Raw genomic sequence first — 18,059 nt, forward strand, 5'->3', positions numbered from 1 at the left:
GTATGAAGTGAACAAATCCAACAATAGCAATGAGCTTTAAGAAGGCTCATTTCTCATGGTCCAGTAAAAGGCCCCTCTGAAAAAAAGGCCTACTTCTTAAATGCCATCGCATATGACAGTGATTAAGGAGAATACACAGTTTATTGTTTTACAGAACTGGGCAGATTGGGTCACAAGATGAAATTCCAAAAGTTTTAGTTTATCATCATACTTTTCCTTCCTGCACATTTATTTAAGAAATTCCAATTCCTGCTAGTCTGGATGTTTCATGGCATTTCTATGTCCTTGGTATTAGCAATCACATCAGTGGCAGTATCTCGGAGGTTTGGGACTGGTGAGTTTTGCAACCAATAGACGGCTTCATGGCTGCTTTGTAGCCAGAGGTTGAGTATTTATATTTAATACTGTCCATTTCACTGCACACTAGTTCAGGTTATTGAAAAAACGTGGTTTACTCATCTCAAAATCTTTATCGATGCAGACTTTGACAAATGTGCAGAATGCTCTAGTCAAGACGAAACTGAATGGCGATGCAAACTAAAGTATTATTACTGAACAGTCTCTTTTTTGCATTCTTGCCATTTTGGATATCAAAATGTTGCATATGCTCCAACCATTTATATTAGGATAGCAGAGATTGCATTAATAAGGTTTCTGATTTTTGTATGTATTTATTTTTTCCCCTGATGTTTTAGATTCATCATTTCCAAAATATTTGCCCAGTTTAATGTTCGTAGGGTGATGTCTGCAGCCCTCTAAGAAACCAAAGTGAACAACTTATAGTCTGGCCTCCTCATCACAAAATTGATGTTAATGACTGTTGATTGAGCCCAGCAATGCTATTCTGGTAATAGTAACACAAATGGTAAGGAGTACTCCACTTTTCTTTACAATCTCATGGAGGGGCATAGTGGACCACATGAGCAAGATATTTTCCAATAGAAGATTATTCATGCAAACATGAAGCCCTCTGAAAATGCAAGGGATGAACAACTGAACAAATGCTGAATGCTGTATACGTATTTTAGCAAACTGCCATGGGGTTAAGATGGATTATTAAAACAGCAGAGTAATTAGGGATACCTGTTAAAGCGATATTACAATTACCAGACATCAGATTATTTTGAGTTCAGATCATGGATGTCTATCAGTTCATGGCAACGTTAGTCCTTAAAGAAAGTCTGCTTGACATTTCAAAACCATCTTCAGCAAAACACCTGTATGCAGTTGACAACATCCACTGCCAAACAATAGAGACGTTGAAAGTTCCCCCAAAGCACCTCTGCATTATATTACCACTGCACTTAACGATAGTGCATGACTCTTATAGACCTGTGTCTCTCAGTATTTAGGCTGTGCTTTCTAGCCACACACATTCATGAATAAGAACCACCTGGGATAATTCCTGACTCACATTGGTTAAGCCTCTGTATGCAAGAGGGGGGTGAGTAAAATGTGTTGTACGCCCCTCTGGCAAGACAAAGGTTAAACCTACACCTATTCGCTTGTGCAAAACATTTTCATGAAAACAGTGTGTGGTACTGGTATAGAAGATATTGTTACAGAATAATGGTTTTTGTATATATATTTCTTTTTCTGTAAGATGTTCACATTTTCAAAAAAGTATACAAATCTATTACTTTTTTTTTCTTTAACAGAAAATTAGAAAGTGTTTTTTTTTTTTTTTTATATTTTAATTATAACTATTTACACCAAATATGCTGACCACTCCTCTCTCCCACGGTTCCCAAAAAGTAATGGAAAACAATGTAACCACCATTTACCAAATAGTGAATCTTATCCGAGAGAAAAATAATAATTAATTATAACACCCTTCGCCAACAAAAATATAAATAGATATTCACCACTTGAGACCTGCAGGCAATTCTCTCTGTAGGAAGCTCGAGTAGCAAAAATAATTTAACCACATCAGTGCTGGAGAGAGAAAAAAATCCCACCCACCCCTCCAGAGCTGAAAGGGTTAAATGTACAGGACCCACTCCCCGGGAATAAATTAACTTCATACACTTGGTAGTGAATCTTTGAGGTAAGATTGTTAGGTTCCACAGTCAGTCAGGGCTTTGAAGATTTTATTCCTCCTGTGTCTCGCCTCCCCTTGTCACACAATGGGGGAGAACTCTTCCCTCCCACCCTGTGTGGTGGTTGCCCTCAGAACATGCTGCACGTAATCCATGGTGGCGAGATTCCTACAGCACCTCTTGGGCTGCACAGCCTCCTCCCACAGTGAAACGGAACTCCTGCAAGTTAGACACTCCATGGAAGTGGACAAATGCTCCAGCCACAACGAAGATATGGAACAGCTGGTGGGAATGGAACTGCAGAGAGAAGAATAGGGTGAGAAATGTGAAAACGGTAGCAGATCACAAAAACAACAGACCATCATATATGGCCAGACTTTTAGTGCACCTGAAAATCTTAGTGATGCATATACCATGGCAGCAATCATCAATTTTGATTGACTGCTTAGTTTATTTCAAAACAATAGATTTTTTTATATGCTAAACTAAAGCAGCAACAACTGTCAGAAGAGAAATACACTCTAAATATCCCGGAAATATTTGAGGGGAAAAAAAGAAAAATGTCCTACTTAAAAAGTAATAGAAAACTACTCATAAGTCAAAATATATAATCTTTCTGAATATACAATTTTAAGTCTATGAGTTCCTGAAAACACATCCAAAAGAAAACTAACCAAAAACTACTACTGAAAAATAAAGTCTGTCAAACTTGTTACTAGGTTAATTTTGCCTTGAGGAAACGAGAAAGTTTTTTCCCCACTCTTCCATTATCCTTTATTATTTTCAGTGACTCATTTACTAAAGCAATCACTGCCTAGGTCAGGGGTAGGCAACCTTCGGCTCTACAGATGTTGTGGACTACATCTCCCTTGATGCTTTGCCAGCAATATGGCTGTAAAAGCATTATGGGAGATGTAGTCCAAAACATCTGTAGAGCCGAAGGTTGCCTACCCCTGGCCTAGGTGCTCTTGCAGTTCTATCACAACAAGTAACTTATGGTTTTATTTTGCTGGCTCTAACCCGTAGTAATTTTGTTTTGAGCTAGTGCCTAGTATTTCCTAGAGCTCCTGTGTATACATAGCACTTATGCTGCTAAATATAGGAGTGTTATTACCAGCAGAAGTAGAATAACACTGCGGCATGGGCTCAGACGTGGCATTTAAGGGAAATTTACTGAAGGTGCAATTTATTCTCCATGTGTGGAATGAAAGCATTTATTTTACAGTCTGTTACCATTACGTAACCGTGAACAATAAAAAAAAAAAAAAAAAATCATTTTTTCCTGCTTCTAGACAAATTGCCATTATTAGGTCATGTACCTGTAACATGGCTAACCTTTATGGTTTTCAGATTGGAAAGTATATTACAAGACTAAGTATACTTATAACGGACGGCGATGGGTATAAAAGAATGGTTTCACCAAAAAGCTGAAACCGTGTTTATGCAGAATGCGAATTAAACAAATGCAGCAGGTAATGTTCTAGGCAAAATATTAAATTTGTATGGTTTTAATTTATTTAATTTTCCTTTTGAAGCACATTACCAATTTGATTCCAAACGAGGTATCCTCTCCAGCCTGGATGTTTCTCTTGGCTATAACACTGGCTGCAATTCTCCTAGCATACTACTTTTGTTACATTCACATTCTGCATGAACACGGTTTCAGTTTTTTGGCAAAACTGTTCTTTAAATCCCATTGCTGTCAGTTAGGAGTAGAACTAGTCTTGCAAGATAGATAGCACCAGCTTCTATTACCCTACTGATAGCTTTAGTAACATGTAAAACGCATAGTGTGTGTATGTATATATATATATATATATATATATATATATATATACATATATACACACACACACACACACATATATATATATACACACTATGCGTTTTACATGTTACTAAAGCTATCAGTAGGGTAATAGAAGCTGGTGCTATCTCACAAGACTAGTTCTACTCATAACGGATATACTACTCATATACACACACACAAACCAGTATCTATCAAAATTACGCTTAAATTCCAGTTATATTACAAAAAAATATATATTATGTTAATTTGCATACGTCTACCCAGAACCCCTTGCAGTATCGTGAGCACTGTTAAAGTGAGATTTCTGTGGGAAAAGCAAGTCTTATGGCTTGACTGGTATGTGTATTTGTGTTTAGCAATGTATTAACTATCCACTTACTTCAGGTGAACGGGGTTTTCATCCACTTTCCCCCACCACAACTCTTTTGAGAGAGACACACACACACACTGAAGTTTATCTGATTTAGAAGCCCAGGAATTGCCACTTCTACAGAAACCTCTCCTAAAACCATTAAGAAGGTCCAAACTGTCAGCCTGGTGCTCCCACTATTTATGAGCATTGAAAAAATTCCATAGACCCCCATCCATCAAGAGTTTAACCCCTTAGGGACCAAACTTCAGGAATAAAAGGGAATTATGACATGTCACACACGTCATGTGTCCTTAAGGGGTTAAAGGATATGTATTTCAGGATTAAGTTGAAAAACCACCAGCTTCTATTACCTTACTGATAGCGTCAGTAACATTGACTGTAAAAACCATAGTTTTGCTTGGATTGTAGCTTTAAATGATTTATTATTGTTGCTCAAACTTGTTAAGTGTGCAGCCAGTGCACAAATAAATTATCCCAGATGACATTGGCAATTTTAGAAACAGAAAACTTAAACCATGGGGATTGTTCATGTAGCATCAAGTTGTGGTAACGAACAATAGTGTTACGATTGGTCAATCAAAATACAGTGGAACCTCAGAACTCGAACGGTCCCTTACCTGAACATTCCTTTAGTCGAAACAAAAAATCTGAGAACAAAATGTTTCTGTACACGAACAAATCACGCGGCATTGACCTCTCGTTGATCAACTCGTTGCTACCATAACTACTCACAGTACTCTTTATAGGAGAATAATTGGCACGATCCACTGGGAATGAGCGAAACTTTGAACTCACTATTGATACATGTGGTTGGTCGCACACTAGGAAGAGAGAGGGTTCATTTGTCCTGCTGAGACACACAGAGCATGCACGTCACATCTACCACATGCATCCCCTTAAAATCTATGCAACTCATTAACCTGATAAATCTAGCATAGAGATGTTGCTGCTAGTGCTGCAAATCGGTATAAAACTACTGTAGATGATAATTTTGGGAGTCTGGAACAGATTAATCAAATTTACATTTTATGGGAAATTTTGATTTGGTTCTTGAACAAATCAGAACTTGAACAGCCTTCTGGAAAGGATTAAGTTTGAGTTCCGAGATTCCAATGCAGCTGATTTGGAGAATGCCTCCTACCTGGCCCTCTTTACTATGCTGCTATTTTATCGTGAATTTTTGATAACCTTATCAGTTCACAAGTCACTGTGCAGTGAATAGATTTTTAATAAAATAAAAATACACTAACACAGAGTAAGACAACAGGACAGTCTTGTCAGGCAGGTATTACACAAAAAGACTAGATATCTTGCAACTTAAAACGATTATTACAAAAGCTCTATAGGGAGTACATTGACACCTAGCCAGCCAACCTAAAAATTCAAACTGTGAATTCTGCCTGAAATATAAAAGTGACACAGAACACTTCTTACAAACAGATCAAAATTTGTGTCAGCACAAAATCTAGCATTCACAGAAATGGCTTGTAAAGTCAAAACGGGAAGAAAAATAATAAAACAAAAACAAAAAAAACAAAAGAAAGAAGCACGTATTAATACTTAAAGGGATACTATAGTCACCCAGACCACTTCAGCTCAATGAAGTGGTCTGGGTGCCAGGTCCCTCTAGGGTTAACCCTGCCTGCTGTAAACATAGCAGTTTCAGAGAAACTGCTATGTTTACATATAGGTTAATCCAGTTTCTAGTGGCTGTCTTCCGGACAGCCACTAGAGGCGCATCTGCGACGCTGGAGGCATATTATGCCTCCATCACACAGAGTCCATAGGAAAGCATTGAAAAATGCTTTCCTATTGACACTATGAATTCGCGCGAGTCACCGCCGCGCATTTGCAATCTGCTCCGCTCATGTCAGACGGGGGAGCGGACGTCGGCGGGGAAGGAGAGATAAGGGAGCCTGGCGGTGGAAGAAAGTGAGTAACTGAAGGGGTTTTAACCCCTTCAGCAACACGGGAGTGGGACCCTCAGGGTACTATAGTGTCAGGAAAACCGATTTGTTTTCCTGACACTATAATGATCCTTTAAAGCAGTGGTAGTCAACCTTTTTCTAACTACCGCCCACTAATGCATCTTTTTGGTTGAAAAAATGTCCTTACCGCCCACCAGTTTTTGCGCAAGTGCAGAATATTTTTTCGAAAGGAGGGTGTTTTATCTTTTTATTTCCAATTAATGCATGTTTATAATGTTTTAAAGACACAAGACCTATACATACAAAGACAAGACACACATACACATACACACACAAGACGTACATACAAAGACAACACACATACATACATATACACACACACGCACACAAAGACACAAACACACATTATATTTAAGTCACCCTCCTGTTTCCTACCTTTAAAGTGCAGGAAGGTGACTTTCCCTGGGGTCCAGTGGTGGCTCAGATGGATGGGAGTCAGAATTCCCACTCTGACTCCCTCCTCCTCCTCCTTCCTCCCGCGCGGGCTCTCTGTATGCTGGGAATAGTGACCGGGGAATCACTTCCTCCCAGCAGAGATGATGTAATCACAGAGGGGCCCGGTCGTGCTGTTAAAGCGCCCAGCGCTGACCGGGCCCCCTTGCAATCCACATCCATCGGGTGGCCCTGACAGCATGGGCCACCCGATGGACCCCCTTCATATGTGGCCCCGGCGGTTTGCCGCCCGGGCCGAGGCCGCAAGTGGTGATGGCGGTACCCGTTCGCAGGGCTACCGCCGGCTCGCACCCGGCCGCTCACCCAATCTGTCAAAAAAAATGTAAAATCCCTACCGCCCACCTGAAATCCTGAAACGCCCACTAGTGAGCGGTAGGGACCAGGTTGACGACCCATGCTTTAAAGTGTCAGATTTGTTTGTTTGCTTTCAAACACCTCTAGCACCTGCATTAACAATTAAAATATATTTCACCTTCAATAATTCTTCATAATTATAAAATCAAGGCAATGGTGTTCTGGATATTTTGCTGCATTTCTGAAAACACCATGGACATCCTTCTTTCTGATGTAGCAATACATTGTCCAACAGGGTCCTTGAATGGGTATATGTACAAGTATAGCCAGAACACAACCCTCATTACGACTGCATTGGGAGCACATTCAGGACACATTGCCAAGAACCAGCAGGGAGCAGTATTTCTGCATAAACCACATCTCTAAACTCAGGCAGTGAAACAAACCATGATCAGTTTATTTTTATTTAAATCCCTGTTATAAAATTTAATTTTGTGTGTTTTTACTGCCCCTTTAACAATATATTTTCCTGTACATACTCCATGCTTGGCCAGAGATAATTAAAAAGCAAGGGAAAAGATAAAACATTTGGGTTCCAACAGGCCCTCCGCATAGGAAAGTATTGTTGCAATGCTTTCCTATGGGGTTTTTAAGAGATGCAGGATGTCCAGCGTCCATTAGGTGACCATAAGTAGCCCAACAATTGACAGCCACTAGTGGCAGTCTTAACCCTGCAATTTGTCAGAAATTGCAATAATTAACATTGTAGGATAAAAGGGACAGGGACATTGCACCTAGACCACTTTAATGAGGTGAAGTGGTCTGGGTGCCTGTAATGTCCCTTTAACTTGGTTTTACATTGTAAAACAGTATATAGTGGTCTGCCAACTCCATCTACTGGCCTCTTTCATTGTTACACTCCGTGTAAACCGCTGGGAGACCGGGCTCCATTCATAATTACATGGAGATCTGTGCTGGACAGCTTGCAAAGCCCAGCACTGGTCACAATCCGCTCAGGAAAGAATTGGAGATCCAGCCTGGGTCTATATTCAAGCCCTGGAGAGTCTCCGAAGCAGTCTGCAGGCCAGAATAATTGAGTGATCGTACTCAGCCGTTGTTTAATGGTTAAGTTAAACGTCTCTATGCAGCTGCATAGAGTGCATTGGTCAGTCTGGGACACTAAAAATGGCCAGGGCCGGATTAAGAGCCCAGTGGGCCTGGTGCTGACAATTATGATGGGCCTATTTACAGAATCTTATCGACCAAAAACACTAAAACAGTCATACCTCCCAAGCGTCATGTATCTGATGGAGATGGTGTTGGAGGGAAACTCATAGGATGCAGCTATAAGAAAACACATACTCTATGCTAATCTCTCTCTAATTTATGCTTTCATCTTTCAAGTAAATCCATACCCCCTAACAGCAGTGTCCAGTGAAGCAGGAAGTCAATGGGCAGGGTAAAAGGGTGGGCCACTGGTGCGAATCACGTAACCAGACCTGCCAAAAGGGGAGAACATGCCCAAAAAGGGGGCATGTCTGTCCAAAGAATTTGAAGGACAGCCTGGCATGAATGCATGTCAAGCTGCCCGCCAATCCTGCAGGCTGGCCAACTAAGGGCATACTATGCAGGCAGCATTCTGAGCTTGACATAAATGCGTCTAATGATGCGCTCACTCCATGCTTTCTAAGGACTGTCCCCTAGCACTCGCTGGTCCACTTGTCTCCTTACCTTCTTACTAGCAGGCAGAAGCTCCTGGTATATAGTCTGGGGCAGAGAAAAGGTGTATGTAGTGAGTGTAGAAGAAAGGAGGGGACATACCACAGTGTTAGAGAGACCAACAGCATTACCTAAACTTATTTTATTGTCAGCCAGTCCACACAGGTTTTGTTCCCATACATCCCTCTTAAGCTTCCAAACTTAAAGGGACACTATAGTCACCAGAACAACTACAGCTTATTGTATTTGTTCTGGTAAATAGAATCATTACATTCAGGCCTTTTGCAGTAAACACTGTCTTTTCAGAGAAAATAACTCCACTGGCCACTCCTTAGATGGCTGCTAGAGGTGCTTCCTGTGGCAGTACTGCCTAGTGTGCAGCACTGCCATTCAGTGTCTCCACCCTCTGCATGCAGACACTGAACTTTCCTCATAGAGATGCATTGATTCAATTTATCTTTATGAGGAGATGCTGATTGGCCAGGGCTATGTTGGACTTGTGCTGGCTCTGCCCCTGATCTGCCTAGTTAACAGTCTCAGCCAATCCTATGGGCAAGTATTGTAATTTGCTCAGACCACCACTTCTGATGATGTCAGCAGACAGTCAGTTCAGAGGCAGAGCCATCAGCTGCAGACTTGAATACAAGTTATATTTTACTATACTTAGGGAGGCAAGAAGGGGCCAGGGTGGTGGTTTTAACATAATGGGGTCAGAAATACATGATTGTGTTCCTGACCCTGTAGTGCTCCTTTAAGCAAGAGTATGTGAAGAGTGGTTAGGGTTGCCACCTTTCTTGGGAAAAAAATACCAGCCTTAATCATTTGTATAATCACAAGGAGTGACATCAGAGAAAATTCTGTAAAACACCAACAAACTACTCACAGTTTGATTCTGCTGTATAGATGGATTGCTCCCAATGTCTCCCTGTCTCCCAGTGTCTCAGTCTCGCAAGTCACCCAGTGTCCCTATGTATCAGTGTCAGTGTCCCCATGTCGCCCAGTCCCCTAGTCTCCCAGTGTCCCCATTTCTCCCAGTGTCCCAATGTCTCAGTGTGTCCCCATGTCACTAGGATACTGGGGACACAGTGAGACCCGGGGACACAGAGACATGGGGACACTGAGAGACCCGGGAACACACAGACATGGGGACACTGGGAGAAATGGGGACACTGAGACACTAGGGACATAGACACTGAGCCATGGGGCCACTGAAACATTTGGGGACACTAAGACACTAGGGACACAGAGACATGGGAACACAGACACTGGGAGACTAGGGGACACTGGCTGGGAGACAGACACTTGAGGACACTGAGAGACATGGGGACACTGAAACATTTGGGGACACTAAGACACTAGGGACACAGAGACATGGGAACACAGACACTGGGAGACAAGGGGACACTGGGAGACTAGGGGACACTGGCTGGGAGACAGATACTTGGGACACTGGGAGATATGGGGACAGTTGTGGACATAGACATGGGGACACAGACATGGGGACACTGGGACACATGGGGACACTAGGCACACTGAGAGACATGGGACACAGACACTGGGAGACTTGGGGACACTGAGACACTAGGGACACTGGCTGGGGGACATGGGGACACTGGGAGAAATGGGGACATAGTGTCTCCGTGTCCCAATTTCTCAGTGTATCCCAATGTCCCTATGTCTCACAGCGTCCCCATGTGTCTCAGCATCCCCATGTGTCTCAGCATCCCCATGTGTCTCAGCATCCCCATGTGTCTCAGCATCCCCATGTGTCTCAGCATCCCCATGTGTCCCCAGTGTCCCCTAGTGTCTCAGCATCCCCATGTGTCCCCAGTGTCCCCTAGTGTCTCAGTGTCCCCATGTTTTCCAGTGTCCCCAAGTGTCTGTGTTCCCAGGTCTCCCAGTGTCTGTGTCCCCATATGTCCTAGTGTCTCAGTGTCCCCTAGTGTCTCAGTGTCCCCATGTGTCCCCTAGTGTCTCAGTGTCCCCATGTGTCCCTACTATCTTTCCCCCCATCCCTCACTTAGAGCTGTTGTCTGGACTCTGTGCTGTGTTGCTGCTCCCTCATGGATCAGTGAGTAGTAGAGAGAGGCTGTAACTTCCCATACCTGCCTCTCTCCACACACAGTGACCCCTACTGGCCGGTGCTGGTATTGCAGAGTAATCTCCATTTATTCTGAGAAAAATACCTGCATTTGTATTGCTGGTATTACTGCAATACCGACACGGCCAGACAGCCTCAAATACCGGCTGTGCCAGTAAAATACCAGACAGGTGGCAAACCTAAGAGCAGTGTGTAAAAAAAAATAAAAATGGGCCTATTCCATGGGCCTGGGCCTGGAGCTGCAGCTCCATCAGCCCCTATGTTAATCCGGCCCTGAAAATGGCCCCATCTGACTAACATGCTATGTAGGCATTTAAATGGCTATTTAAAGAGCTGCTTGCAGTGGTGACCCGTGTTGCAAGCAGCTTATCAATAAGTTGGGAGCCACTAAAAATAGCCCCAGCAGACAGAGGAGCACGAGGTATCCATTGTTACCTGGGGTTAAAGATGTGAGCAGGGATTTAACACTGCTCACCACAAAGCTGAAGGTAGTTCCATGCTGTCCTACAGGCATTTAAAGGGAAACTATAGTGCCAGGAAAACAGTTGTTTTCCTGGCACCACAGCTCACTATAGTGGCCCCTCTCACCCGTGCTGCAGAAGGGATTAAACACCCCTTCTGTCATTTACCTTGCTACAGCACCAACATCCACCTTCACTCCTCCCCCACCAACTTAAGCAAGGCAGAAGTGATCTAATGTGCAATGGCAGAGCTCACATTAGAACAGCCCCATAGGAAAGCATTATACAATGCTTTGTTATGGGATTTCGGGTGACGCTTGACGTCATAATACAGAGCGTGAGGACGTCCAGCGTCAGTTGGGCGACCGGGAAGTCCCTGTAATCAATTATTAACTGCAATAATTACGTTTCCACGGTTAAGGGATCTGGGACACTGCACCTAGACCACTTCAATAAGCTAAAGTGGTCTGGGTGCCTAAAGATATACAAGTATAACTAACCTCTACCTGTACCCATCAACCAACGTACTGACAGTGCAGTAGTGTTCACATAATCGGGGGAGCAGTCACCATTGGGGTCTTTGCAAATTATGCAAAGACACACACACACACACACACACACACACACACACCAACTTAAAGTAAAATGTTTCAGAGAAATGTATCCATGTGACTTGGGGATTTCAAGGTTTGTGGGAATGATGGGTACATACCCAGATGTCACACTTTCCAGGGAAGAAGCGTTCAGGGATCCGTGCAGCATAGAGAGCAGCCCCGGTGATGTACAGGGTGGCCATTAGGATCAACCAGCCAATCTGACCCATGGTGGCCGCTTTCAGGAACCCCTCTGAGATAACAAAGTGCAGTGTAGGGATGATTCCACTCAGACCGAGACCCACAAAGACACCTAAGAGAGGAGATAAAATTAAATGTTGCACACATTGACTTAGACAGGTTCAAGCAACGGTAACCAACTGCAACTACAAGTTTCACCAGACCCTGTCCCCCTCCACCCTCTAGTCAGCAGGGAGATCAAAAGATGTCACTCTGTGAGTGAGCCAGAGTGCAGGTGCTGAGTTATTCCAGTCTGCACTCTGATGTCCTTACAGAGTGTCGGACCGAAAGGCCAGCAATCCCACCAGGACACAATGGAACTCCTAATGGTCAGTTTCCAACACAGGAGTGTCCACATACCGTCACCTCCTCACTCACACTGCCCACTCTCACACCACCCCATAACCCTGCCACTCTCACACCACCACCTTCACCTTGCCAGAGTCGCCACTCTACTTACCTTATCATCGTAACTCCCTGAAGATAGTCATCATCATACAGTCCCCTATAATGCATGAAACACAGCCTCACCACAAACACACAGAGACCAAAAGCTACTCCCCCTACACGCATATCAAGATGCTTCTCCACACAAGGATGCTTCTCCACACACATGCACACAAAGATGCTCAAGCAAATACACATACACAATAGTCAGAAATGCACATAAACAGGTCCATAAAGCTAGATCTCTGACACACACATATCTCACAGTAATTATTCATATGACATGGGGCAGAAGCAACATTTTACCGAGTGTCACGATTGGTGAAAGTTTAGAGACTACACTAAAAATTTATGATTTTCATATACCTAGCATATATTAAATGTAATTTTCCACATCTGGCCTAAGCTGCAGTGTTAATTTTGTCAACTAACAATTTTAGTCAACTAAAACAATTCAGATGGCTAAAATACGACTAAAACGGCTTATTAGTCAAAAGACTGACTAAAACTAAATTGAAATTTGCACAGAGGGGCTGTGGAAGAGGCAAAAGAGAAACAAGGGATTAAGAGAGAGACACACCTAGTGGGGCCTGCGAGGGCCCAAAGAGACACACCTAGTGGGGCCTGCGAGGGCCCAAAGAGACACACCTAGTGGGGCCTGCGAGGGCCCAAAGAGACACACCTAGTGGGGCCTGCGAGGGCCCAAAGAGACCCACCTAGTGGGGCCTGCGAGGGCCCAAAGAGACCCACCTAGTGGGGCCTGCGAGGGCCCAAAGAGACCCACCTAGTGGGGCCTGCGAGGGCCCAAAGAGACCCACCTAGTGGGGCCTGCGAGGGCCCAAAGAGACCCACCTAGTGGGGCCTGCGAGGGCCCAAAGAGACACACCTAGTGGGGCCTGCGAGGGCCCAAAGAGACACACCTAGTGGGGCCTGCGAGGGCCCAAAGAGACACACCTAGTGGGGCCTGCGAGGGCCCAAAGAGACACACCTAGTGGGGCCTGCGAGGGCCCAAAGAGACCCACCTAGTGGGGCCTGCGAGGGCCCAAAGAGACCCACCTAGTGGGGCCTGCGAGGGCCCAAAGAGACCCACCTAGTGGGGCCTGCGAGGGCCCAAAGAGACCCACCTAGTGGGGCCTGCGAGGGCCCAAAGAGACACACCTAGTGGGGCCTGCGAGGGCCCAAAGAGACACACCTAGTGGGGCCTGCGAGGGCCCAAAGAGACACACCTAGTGGGGCCTGCGAGGGCCCAAAGAGACACACCTAGTGGGGCCTGCGAGGGCCCAAAGAGAGACACCTAGTGGGGCCTGCGAGGGCCCAAAGAGACACACCTAGTGGGGCCTGCGAGGGCCCAAAGAGACACACCTAGTGGGGCCTGCGAGGGCCCAAAGAGACACACCTAGTGGGGCCTGCGAGGGCCCAAAGAGACACACCTAGTGGGGCCTGCGAGGGCCCAAAGAGACACACCTAGTGGGGCCTGCGAGGGCCCAAAGAGACACACCTAGTGGGGCTGTGAGGGCCCAAAGAGACACACCTAGTGGGGCTGTGAGGGCCCAAAGAGACACACCTAGTGGGGCTGTGAGGGCCCAAAGAGACACACCTAGTGGGGCTGTGAGGGCCCAAAGAGACACACCTAGTGGGGCTGTGAGGGCCCAAAGAGACACACCTAGTGGGGCTGTGAGGGCCCAAAGAGACACACCTAGTGGGGCTGTGAGGGCCCAAAGAGACACACCTAGTGGGGCTGTGAGGGCCCAAAGAGACACACCTAGTGGGGCCTGCGGGGGCCCAAAGAGACCCACACACACACCTAGTGGGGCCTGCGAGGGCCCAAAGAGACACACACACACACCTAGTGGGGCCTGCGAGGGCCCAAAGAGACACACACACACCCCTAGTGGGGCCTGCGAGGGCCCAAAGAGACACACACACACACCTAATGGGGCCTGCGAGGGCCCAAAGAGACACACACACACCTAATGGGGCCTGCGAGGGCCCAAAGAGACACACACCTAGTGGGGCCTGCGAGGGCCCAAAAGAGACACACACACACACCTAGTGGGGCCTGCAAGGGCCCAAAGAGACACACACCCCTAGTGGGACCTGCGAGAGCCCAAAGAGACACACACACCTAGTGGGGCCTGCGAGGGTCCAAAGAGACACACACACACCTAGTGGGGCCTGCGAGGGCCCAAAGAGACACACACACCTAGTGGGCCTGCGAGGGCCCAAAGACACACACACACACACACCTAGTGGGGCTGCGAGGGCCCAAAGAGACACACACACACACACCTAGTGGGGCTGCGAGGGCCCAAAGACACACACACACCTAGTGGGCCTGCGAGGGCCCAAAGACACACACACACACACACCTAGTGGGGCTGCGAGGGCCCAAAGAGACACACACACACCTAGTGGGGCTGCGAGGGCCCAAAGACACACACACACACACACCTAGTGGGGCTGCGAGGGCCCAAAGAGACACACACACACCTAGTGGGGCTGCGAGGGCCCAAAGAGACACACACACCTAGTGGGGCTGCGAGGGCCCAAAGAGACACACACACACACCTAGTGGGGCTGCGAGGGCCCCAAGAGACACACACACCTAGTGGGGCTGCGAGGGCCCCAAGAGACACACACACACCTAGTGGGGCTGCGAGGGCCCAAAGAGAGACACACACACACCTAGTGGGGCTGCGAGGGCCCAAAGAGAGAGAGACACACACACACCTAGTGGGGCTGCGAGGGCCCAAAGAGAGGCACATACACCCCACTAGGGGTGTGTGTGTGTCTCTTTGGGCCCTCGCAGGCCCCACTAGGTGTGTGTGTGTGTGTCTCTTTGGGCCCTCGCAGGCCCCACTAGGTGTGTGTGTGTGTCTCTTTGGGCCCTCGCAGGCCCCACTAGGTGTGTGTGTGTCTCAATCCCTTGTTTCTCTTTTGCCTCTTCCACAGCCCCTCTGTGCAAATTTCAATTTAGTTTTAGTCAGTCTTTTGACTAATAAGCCGTTTTAGTCGTATTTTAGCCATCTGAATTGTTTTAGTTGACTAAAATTGTTAGTTGACAAAATTAACACTGCAGCTTAGGCCAGATGTGGAAAATTACATTTAATGTATCTAACTTTCAAGACTGCTTCTAAGTTGTTGATGTCATTCATTTACAATAAAAATTGTTTAAAAAAAAAAAAAAAATTGACGCCAAAATTATCACGGCTAGGCTGCCAAAGGGTAATTGCCCACCAAATATCACACAAAGCACCTCAGAATTTGTAGAGTGAAACCCCCTGCAATGTCAGAAAAGACACACGGGACCAGTCCCCAGCTAATACAGCTGTTTATACAATCACCACACATTTCACGAGCATGAAGTACAGATTCATTATATGAAGTGGGACTCCTTTACATGTTTGTGGATAGACACTTCAAATAGAAGACCAAAAACCAAAAGTAAAGGGAGAAAAACAGAAAAATATCTGTATTAGCTAAGCAGCAGCAGAGGGGCAGGGTTTAGAATCTAATAGAGGTATATTTTTGTCAAACTGTTTGAAAACTGTTTGACACAATCTGTGATGGAACCCAAATAAAACACAAATAGAGAAAGGAGGTGTTTTTGCTTTTTATAATAAGAGCAGTTTGCATTTGTTAATACCTTGCTACTAGAACTTTGTTTTCCATTAAAATGTTTTCAGTTACCCACATCCTGGAAAATGTAATAAACCCACCCGCCCACCCTCTCAACAGCCTATGGAAAATAATATTTATAGTTCTTTATAGTTATAGTTTATAACATAATTAAAAGAAAGGAAGAATCACTAATTTCAAACTAGTTAAAAAAAAACAAGGGCGTTAAGACACCGTCATATTTTTTGCTATTCCAACAGCTGTGGAAAAAACATGCATATTTTGGTCTAACTTTGCCACCGTTCCACAATTCACAGTTTAGTTAATAGTGCTTTGACAGACAAAAACCATGGATATTTGGTTATAGTCTTATTTGTTCTGGTTCATTTTATCACAGTGTATGTAATAAACAGGGAGGGTTTCATTGAGTGGTAAGCATCTGTTGGGTGAATGAGGTACTGGGAAAAGCCCTGAAAGCATCGTGAGTCATCTCAGGATGTAATCAAGCAGTAGTGAAGCGATTAGTTGTTGCATTGTGGGCTGCCATGTACTACAGCCAATCTGGGAGAACATTTAATTCAGAAGCCTGACAGCGCAAGAAGCCTCAGACTGGCCCTGCCCCCTGCCTGAAAGGCCACTGCAATACATACACGTGTTTAGTGTGTGTCTGATCAGAGCTTGATGTGGCTGTATACGTGGCATTTATGTATGTGCCTTGCACAATATTATTTAACAAAAAAAAAAAAAACACACACAAAGGCAACAGTATAAATAAAATTGTGAAACAGATTTTACAGGGAATGACTTCCAGCTCAGGAGTAATCCAGTGAAACTATTCAATCGATTTAACATTGTTGTGATACAATAAGGTTATACCTGTCCTGTATACTCTGAGGGTACTCTGTTTAAAATATCCTTACCAGCTCTTACACCTCGATACTGGGGTGTGGCGAAGAGGTCCCATTGGGATACGATAATGGCTGCTATGCCCAGTACGCAGATGATGATCAAGTAGATGAAGCAAGGTTGCGGGTTACAGTAAAAGGAGTAGTAGAGCCAAGGAACAAAGCTGCCCATAATGAGGAGTGCAATTCCGGAGTAATCCAACCTGAAGAAAGCACAATATGAAGTAAGAAACCAGACAATGTAGCATACTAGGCATGAGAGGATAGTAAACCATACAGATTTCCCATGTGTAGTTTTATTTTTTGTAGTTCTATTTTTTTGTAAGTTAGGTTCTACAATAATGAAAACAAAACATAACCGATTAGTTAAAGAGTTGCTAGTGAATCCGGCTAGTTAGAATGACCTTGCTGTGCCAGTCTAGTAGAATTTACACTAATAACCGTATGAAAGGGAAAGCAATGGATTGCAGGCTCGAAAAATGAACAATTAGCAATGTTTTCATTCCTGAGGTTTATTTTTTTGATTTTTCCAAAAAAATGTTCAATCCTTTTTTGCTTCAGAGATATCTGATCCATTCCTTCAATCTACCCAGCCACAAAATGGATCACATGCATGTGAGCTCTAGAATCTTCTTAGGAAATCTATGGCCATCCAGGCCATTGATGAACAGCAAACCATGAAATCGCAGCCAGCTACAATTACATATACACTGCTCAAAAAAAATAACATCCTAGATCTGAATGAATTAAATATTTTTATGAAATACTTTGTTCTTTACATAGTTGAATGTGCTGACAACAAAATCACACAAAAATTAAAAAATGGAAAACAAATGTTTCAACCCATGGAGGTCTGGATTTGGAGTCACACTCAAAAGAGGTTGAGTAGTGCGTGTGGCCTCCACGTGCCTGTATGACCTCCCTACAAAGCCTGTGCATGCTCCTGATGAGGTGGCGGATGGTCTCCTGAAGGATCTACTCCCAGACCTGGACTAAAGCATCTGCCAACTCCTGGACA

General features: G+C 44.8%; 1 protein-coding gene across 3 annotated transcripts in view; it reads right to left on the bottom strand.

The window, feature by feature from the left end:
- Window positions 1-1,659: 1,659 nt before the first annotated feature.
- ADIPOR2 (adiponectin receptor 2) overlaps window positions 1,660-18,059 on the bottom strand; it is a 125,174-nt gene continuing 108,774 nt past the window's right edge. For 2 of the 3 annotated variants that reach the window (XM_063447659.1, XM_063447657.1), the window contains 3 exons: window positions 17,057-17,244; window positions 11,951-12,144; window positions 1,660-2,336 (listed from right to left, as the gene is read on the bottom strand). In XM_063447659.1, coding sequence (XP_063303729.1) covers window positions 2,208-2,336; window positions 11,951-12,144; window positions 17,057-17,244 — 511 coding nt within the window. In that variant the 3' untranslated portion in view covers window positions 1,660-2,207. The remainder of the gene's footprint in view (window positions 2,337-11,950; window positions 12,145-17,056; window positions 17,245-18,059) is intronic. The other variant, XM_063447660.1, reaches the window with a different exon arrangement.

The sequence above is a fragment of the Pelobates fuscus genome, chromosome 3 (genome assembly GCF_036172605.1).
Source record: "Pelobates fuscus isolate aPelFus1 chromosome 3, aPelFus1.pri, whole genome shotgun sequence".
Taxonomy (NCBI): Eukaryota; Metazoa; Chordata; class Amphibia; order Anura; family Pelobatidae; genus Pelobates; species Pelobates fuscus.